Source organism: Argopecten irradians, chromosome 11, assembly GCF_041381155.1.
Source record: "Argopecten irradians isolate NY chromosome 11, Ai_NY, whole genome shotgun sequence".
NCBI lineage: Eukaryota > Metazoa > Mollusca > Bivalvia > Pectinida > Pectinidae > Argopecten > Argopecten irradians.
The window spans coordinates 31126852-31135047 of record NC_091144.1 but is presented as its reverse complement, the minus strand read 5'-3'; the positions used below and the strand labels follow the sequence as shown (position 1 = coordinate 31135047).

The following is an 8196-nucleotide window of genomic DNA, read 5'->3' as shown; positions in this document are numbered from 1 at the left end:
TTTGTGACTGTGATATAACTAGTATTTTACATATATTCCAATGGCAGATGTCACCAACGGAGCGTTAAGAGTCACAGACATTTCCGGAACACCTAATGCTATTCCCCGAATTATTTTACATGACCTCCCATGCAGACTTTCATAGTATTACGTTATATCGCAAAATCGATTTTATTTTAAAGCAAATCTTTATTGTCTATACGCTTTTATTTTTTTCCCATTTTAAATGTGCTGTTTTTGTTATTGATAAAAACTACACCATGCGAAAACATATACATAAACCATTTGTGATTGGAAAATCGGCAAATCCTCGGGTTTTCAAGAATTTCAATGTTAAGCTTTACGTTGACTATTGCTCTAATAAAAAAGCATGGATGACTTCTGTGATTTTTCTCGGAATGGCTACAAAACTTTAATAAACACATTGCTCAACAGGGAAGAAACGTTCTATTGATCATGGACATTGCTCCAAGCCATGCTATTCCTAAATTATCTAATGTGAAAGCTCATTTTCTCCCTCCTATCACAACTAGTCATCGTCAGCCGCTCGATGCTGGAATCATTCAAAACTTTAAAAGTCACTATCGGAAAAAGCAGTTAGCACATTTGGCCGATTTTATAGACAAAAAGGAACCCCCAAGTCTGTTCCTCGATACCACAGTTCGTTTTGTTAACATCGCCAGAGACGATCCTTAAATGTTGGAATCATAGCGGTATTCTTCTTCGAGATGAAGCATGCGCGCATGCACAGCCACCAGAAACCCCGGATGCAGATCTGCATAATTTGCTGAAAAAAAGTTCAGGACGAACTGGACCTAGATCCAGATTTGCGACTGACAGTAAGGCAGTTTGTTGACTTAGACAAACTATTAGCACCGAGCGAAATGGTCGAGGAAGGTGAGATTGTGAACTCAGTAACCACAAACACTAGCGATGACCCTGATGGGGATGATGACGAGACTGACATTTACTTAGCCTCGCCCCCATTTGTAGCCGAAGCAAAGCTGGCGATTGACACCGTCGTCAATTCCCTTGAACACGAGAAATTAACAACAGAGTCTGATGTTAAAAAATGTTTTGAACTCAACAATTAATTCAATCAGTTGGTCACATTAAGGCAAAGCAAACAACCACCAACGCTTTTTTCAGTCGAGCATGTGACTATAAGCACTTGCTGTCCGTTTTCCTATTATGTCATATGTGTAACTGTTATCTATGTTTTGCGACGAGACTTTGAATGATCATTCTACGTGATCATAATCTTATATTCAAGATGTTGAAATTTCAATTATCATCAAGTTCAAATTGATAAACATGTATTTCAGCTGAATATAATGTTTTTTGATAGAGAGTACGTCTTCATGTTATTTGTTCACTGTCATATATACTCTGCGTTACGTGCACATGATAAATCCTACGACGAATCCGATATACCGCCAAACTCGATACATCGCCAAAATGCAATGAAACAGAAGGTGGCGATATAACGTGGTTTTAATGTAGAATCAAAGCGCTTTAAAGCCAAAAGTTATTCTCACAGACGCATATTTCACATTTGATGTTTATGTGTTACTTGAACCAAAGCGAAACTTTAATTGTAAGTAGATATCACCTTTTGGTAATATGTAATACTAGTATGTATTAGTTGTCTATGTCCGTGTTTCGTCGTATGTTACATGTATGTTTATGGAATAATGAATATATTATTATAGAACTCATTTGATAAGCGTTAAGGAAATCAAATTTTACCAAAACGGATTCCCCGGCCGGCCACACGTGAGATATATGTATGTCACGTTTTCATTCACACGAGTATCCATTTGAAAACCAGTATTTGAACCTGGAAGAGTGATTAAATGAGTTTATACAGCCTTGGCCTAGTTTCACGAACGTTCCTTAGGAATCCCTTATCTTAAAGTTCTCCATTGGAAATCATTAGATTCAAGGAGGGCTCCTTAACTTCAGAGTTTTCCTTATCTTTTGTAATGCTTTCCTATGGGGGAAATTTAAGTTAAGGTATTCCTTAAAGTTAAGAAATGTTCATGAAACTAGGCCCTGGTTTTACTTATCCTGTAAGATAAACAGGTACATTAAAGAAAGTATTTTCACTAAACTGTCTTACATGTGACAGCGTTATACCAGATTTAGACATTTTGATTGGTTGATTCGGCTTAACGTCAAAATAACAGCTCAGGTCATTTAAGGAACGCCCTCCTGTATGGAATGTATGTATGTTTATGGAAGCTGCGATATATTGGTGTTTTGTCTCCTTGTTAGAGTATAACTTTTTATCGGTATATCACACTGGAGCATATCGCCGAAGATACTGAACAAATTCAGTTGTGAAGAGTACAGAAGCAGCAAAGGAATACGCCACAATTATTCTCTATTACAAGACATTCTATACTAATAATAATCATACCATGTAAAGGCAAATGTCATTTTGCTTCTTCTAACAATTCATCTTCGTCATGCATGTCGTAGTTTGGTATCAAATACTTAAATAAGTTTGTTAAGAATTAGTCGAATTTGGTTTCGTCCTTCGTGCCAGCATCTTCTTACATGCTATCATCTTCCATATTTGTGCATGCTTGTGTCTTCTTGCGTACTATAATATCCTTACATACTAGCATGTTCTTACATGCTATTTGCTTTTTATCATGAAGGTGTCTTTTTTCTTACATGCTAGCAGCATCTTCTGATGTGTTAGCGTCTTCTTACGCTATCGCCTCTCATACCCTAGATCGTGAATACATCAGAAAGCTAAATCAGTCATCAGCTGCTGTATTGTTAATAAACATGTCTTATTTGATTATTCTCTGAAGATCGGTTAGGCGACATTTATCTGTTTTATGCGAGAGGAATACGACATTTTAGCTCCTGCGGCTGGCTATGGCTGGATAGTATAAGGGGGAGCACGCGGTGAGGTAGCAGACGACTCTATTTGGAAACCGATTTGATTGCAATGATGCCACGAAAACAGACTGTAACCGTTCCGAACGAACCCATAACATGTCGGATCTTTATTGAATTGGATAATAATAGTAGTTATCAACAAACTGCGACCCCACATCCACACCGTATTGTCTTTCCTGGTTTGGGAGTTGACAAGGATACACGCAGACGGTAACGATTGCAGATCCCCGCGCAAGTTTCAGTGGTGCAGGGAAATCGCTGCAATCATTAATTCACAACATCCTAATAAAATGACAGCGAAATTCACGGGTCCCCGGAGTGCGCGGTCTCTCCATGGTAATAGTTATAGCTGTCTGTCCACCGCTATCTCATATCATTTTGATATGAAAGTGATTGGACTCCGGATGCATCGAACCGTACGCTTTATGTCATAATATGTCAAGATCTGAATATCCAATACTATCTAAATGAAGGACAAATTTTCACAAATGATGACGATCTCTCTGTGTGTTTCCACTATTCTTTCAAAATATGATATAATAAATGATAAAAAATTATAGTTGATGTTTACAGCTGTCAGTATTTTGATACGGACGGATACCGTTTTGTAAAATATACTGATAAATATTAAAATTATAATATTATTATCAGAATATAAATGATAGTTCAAGCTTCTACAATTAGAAAAAAATATGTATTTATGTAAAGACCTCTACATATCAAGTTTAAGAGCTTTTACAATCGTTTGTCTTTTTGACAATTTGTGTACATGTTTGTGTTTGTCATTATATAGGCACACATACCCTGTGCTGCATTACAACAAAGTTAATAAAAAATCATAATAATTGTACTCACCAGCGATAGTCATATTTGGTCTACTACATCAAATAACTTCATAATATTTATTTTGTTAACTACTGTTTTTATTTTATGTTTTAGCTAAATCTTCAATCCGCAGTATCAAACATCTCATATTAGTTCTTTTTAATACTGAATTCGTCCTAAATAATTATGATAGTGCATATATCTAAAGATAGGGACATTCAGATTATTAACTTTCAGAATTAATTACTTTTACATCAATTGTAACATATTAATTTCATGATCACGGTGTCTACATAACATTTCGAATAGGTATACATTTGTGTGAACGCTATTTGAACCTTTTTCTCGGGTGGTTGAGCCAAAATGATCTGTTTGAATGTAAATGGATTGTAAAGGATTTATCAGAATATAATTTTGATAAATTCCAACAATTACAAAATAACCAGAATATAGTGTAATAATGTGCAAAACATTTACCCTTTTAATTCAGTAAAATTGAATAATTCTTTCTATCTAAATATAAATATTTTAATTTACTCAAATATCAATGTTATTTTCTCCCCACTAGTGTAACATGATATTTAACAAAGGGAATATATTTACCGATTCCTAAAATAAGCCTCCTCCTAAACAACATATCCTTCAAATGTGCTCCTGATATACCGATACCAAAACACAGCTTTTGAATATTTGATGCATTGGTACATGTATATAAGGCTTAACATTTTATTAATTGCGAAGATAGCTTTCTCTCCGGGTATTTCGTTTTCTTACACCATCTTAACCTGCCACGTCCTTATGCGACCCGGGCTATTAATAGGTTATTAAAATATCCAAACAAAAATAGTTTTTTTCCCACAGTGATCTAATGTTCTACATCATGTCCTTCCAAAAACCCATCTCATTTCAAATGCAAACATGTCAAAGCTGTTATCATAATAGGTCAGATTTAGGTTTATTACGTCAACTGGCCATTGATATATTGAATATTGGGAGCTTTTTATTTAAAATATAATGTATTAGCAAAATGTACAATACATTACAGCATATAGTACAACGGTTAAGTCAGTTTTCTACTTCATTCAACAAACAGCAATAATGGTGTCATAATTAATAATCTACTGTCTACTTCAGGATATATGTACCATATAGCCTTTATCGGCTGAGTTACTGAGATTATTTTCCAAAAGAAAGGCACAAATCAGCAATTATGAAAGAAGTGGTTGGAGAATGATCAATTAATATATTAGACGAAATCAAATGAAACATCTTCACACTTTACGATAGATTCCGATTCACAATCCATCGCTGATATAGCCTAGGAACACTTTTCGTTCAAAGTAGCAAGTTAGAATCGACCCTTTTGTATAAAGCGTGCAGGCTATTTGTCGTCTGCTCCTCGAGTGGTTTTGACCAAGCTTTGCATTTTTATGTGTATTGCCGTTATGATGGTATAAATATTGATGAGGATAGGAAACTCCAGTATAAAAACCCAATTACAACCGGCAATTCTGTGTGCTAACACAAAATCCCGTTTCATCCCTTTTATCGGTCACGTGATTCGGCTTTGATCAGTGTCTGTCCCGCGCTTGGTTGGTACTCTTTGGGGAGAATTACAGGACAGACACAGTCGCCTTTCTAGGAAACCAAATTCGCTTCGCAATTCTGCCTGCAAACTTCTCCATGTTTTTGGGTTAATTTAAAAGCTAAAATGAGGATCATATATAACTGTAGCAAAGTGTGGCAGTGTTTTGGCTTTGTGAACAAAAAGGTAAGGACTAATATTATTTACTTTTGTTTTTCTCTCTCTTTTTTTGTGAAAAGCATCAATTGCGCTTGATGCCTACGCAAACTTCTATTACTCATGGTTATAAAATATTTATGCAATAGAAACATTCTGACTAAGTATGCTTATGTTTTTAAACGAAGATGAATGTCAACATTATTTTTTTCTTAACAAATGAAAGTACAGTAAGCGTCATTTAAAAAATAGTAAGGAAATGAACATTACATAAAGGAGTTCTTCAGTCCCAAATAAGCTCTATTATATAAATGTGTGGAAGCCCCCGTTTGGTCTGTATGGACATCGTTGAATTAACACCGTTACACGCAAAACTAATGCATAGAGAAACCTTTAAATTGACACGATATAAGTTTGGTTTGCGACACAATTTTCTCTGTTAAACTATGTTCGCTTTTCTTTACTAACGATATACACATTTTAATCGTGCATGTAAGTTTAATCGTCGTTCAAATATCATTTATTTCACTTAACATCCAGTCTTGTACCAAAATGAAGGCGGCTTTATTATTATTTAGAATCTCTCTTACGTCAAATTTCCCTAGTTTTGTTTTGCTATATTAGCCCCAAAATAGCTAACACGAGATAATGTTACTCATTATACTTGTTCAATTTAAAATTGTGAAAAAAACTTCGGCCAGCCTTGATTAATTTTGAAGGTCATTGATAAAGTTTACTTCCTTGTTATACTATAGTCTGCCTCTAGTAAGATACTAGATCTGAAGTTCGAAATCTCAGTTATGGTTTTCCAAGATCTAGGTACGAAGAAAGATATTTAGTCTATGCACATAAGTAATCGACATCGTAACATCGCCGAGAAAAGCTACTTTTGCAGACGTGCAAATTTTAAGGGGTTTTTGTACATTTTTATTTCGTTATCGTCTTCAGATTTATATTTCACATAGTGATCATAGTTGACTTCTATAAATTATATTATGTGTTCTGTGCTATGGGTTTCGTTTATTACACAGATAATGCTCCTTCCCTTCCGGAGCACCTGGTGCTATTAAGGGCTATCCTGTATTGATTTTTTTACTCATGTTTTGTGGCATATGATATGTAACACATCTATCTATTATCTCAGAATTTATTATTTTGCTCGCACTCCATCAGCATAATAGTGCCGTTTATTTTTAGTTGTACGTCCAATCGACAGCTAAGGACATTGAGTGCCGAACTATCATCTTCCAAAAAATCTTGGGAAAAAAATAATAAAGCAAGCAACCTAAAATGTAAACCATTGAAACAAAATATACATAGTGTTCTTGGGGCACCAAAACATTACGAGTAGCAAAAATATGTTTGTTGGCTTTATATGTTGTACGATTAATTGTTTTAATTCTCTAGTTTAAATACGTTGGTTTCAACCGAATAGCTCGGCAAACAATTCATTTCTGTGATTATGTAACAAGCATACAGGTCGGGTTACTGACAAAATCAAGATTGCCAATCTTTAACTGCATTTTTAAGCAAATCTTGCCAGCATTGAATGTGGCTTTCTCTGGTTTTGTCCATACTGTTCTTTGTTTTACATGTGTGTATAAGAAAGCATTATAACTGACTCACCATGAAAATTGGTTTCAAGTATTGGATATGAATCTATCGGAATTTCGATCATTTGATAGTTGGCATAATGCTGTGTTGTTGCATCATATGTTGATATTTTGTGCAATAATTACCTCACTAGTGTTATTTAACACTTTATGAAATATTAGAGGTCAAAGCAATTTGCAATGCATTAACGTTACTCTGCATTATGTTGTCAATTTAAAAATCAACGTCCTTGTTCCGAATTAGAACCATACATGAAAGTAAACCCATTACAATACAATCCCGATAACTGGCGGTATTTCAGTGAAACATGGTTTATGTGATGATTTAAATATTCTAATCACTGAGCTCTCTCTTTGTATCCCTCTCTTTGCCACAATCTACTCCCCGTTCGGTGCTCTATTGAGCGTGCTGGTATTGTAGTATTCCCTTGTCACCACATTACACTTACTTGACAGGTTTCCCATTACGGAAATCATAACATCATTTTATATAGTGATTACATTTCGAGATAAATCGATTGTGTTCAATAAATTATAGAGATATGATTGTTTCGTGTTTGTTTTACGTCATACGAGCGATTCAATGAGGCGAGAGTGCACTACTTTAAACAGCTAACGATTGGTTCATATGGAAAACATCACGGTATTAACTACAGTAAAATTGGCGTGGTTAATAAAGAAGAAATTCTAAACGTTTCAAATATGACGGCTTACACGAAGCAACGGGAGTTCGTTATTTCAGGCGAAGTTGCTCATAATAAATCACAAATAAGTTATCATCCTTTTAAATGGACATACACCTACATTTTATGACATAAGCTAGTGTTCCTGAAAATCGTCTACTTTGAAGAGTACGACAGTGAAAATAATTTCTTCACCGTATTATATCTATTTTTGCGTTTGTTTCATGAAAATTAAATCCGCTATTTATCTCCCTTGCGTCTACTTAATATCCTATTACTTCCTCACATCGTCCGTGTTGTTTTGTGATTAAATAGGCGAATATAGCGCTATCGAAAAACAATTTACGGTTATTCGTACATTTATGATAGTAAATCATCTTTCAGACTTTAATGTAACTGATTATTTACCTCTACATAT

At 34.8% G+C, this 8196-nt stretch overlaps 1 protein-coding gene across 1 annotated transcript; it reads left to right on the top strand.

Annotated features, from left to right (window-relative positions):
• The first annotated feature begins 456 nt into the window (after positions 1-456).
• Positions 457-1094, top strand: LOC138334566 (uncharacterized). The gene is made up of 2 exons (XM_069283218.1): positions 457-640; positions 799-1094. Exons 1-2 carry the CDS (start codon positions 457-459, stop codon positions 1092-1094), a joined length of 480 nt encoding a protein of 159 aa, XP_069139319.1.
• The last annotated feature ends 7102 nt before the right edge of the window (positions 1095-8196 follow it).

What these genes read in the sequence shown, in the direction of transcription:
- LOC138334566 (XM_069283218.1), top strand. Translation starts at nt 457, where the DNA reads ATGGACATTGCTCCAAGCCATGCTATTCCTAAATTATCTAATGTGAAA. An exon ending in AGACAAAAAGGAACCCCCAA is followed by an intron (nt 641 to 798) that starts GTCTGTTCCTCG and finishes GCTGAAAAAAAG; the next exon opens with TTCAGGACGAACTGGACCTA.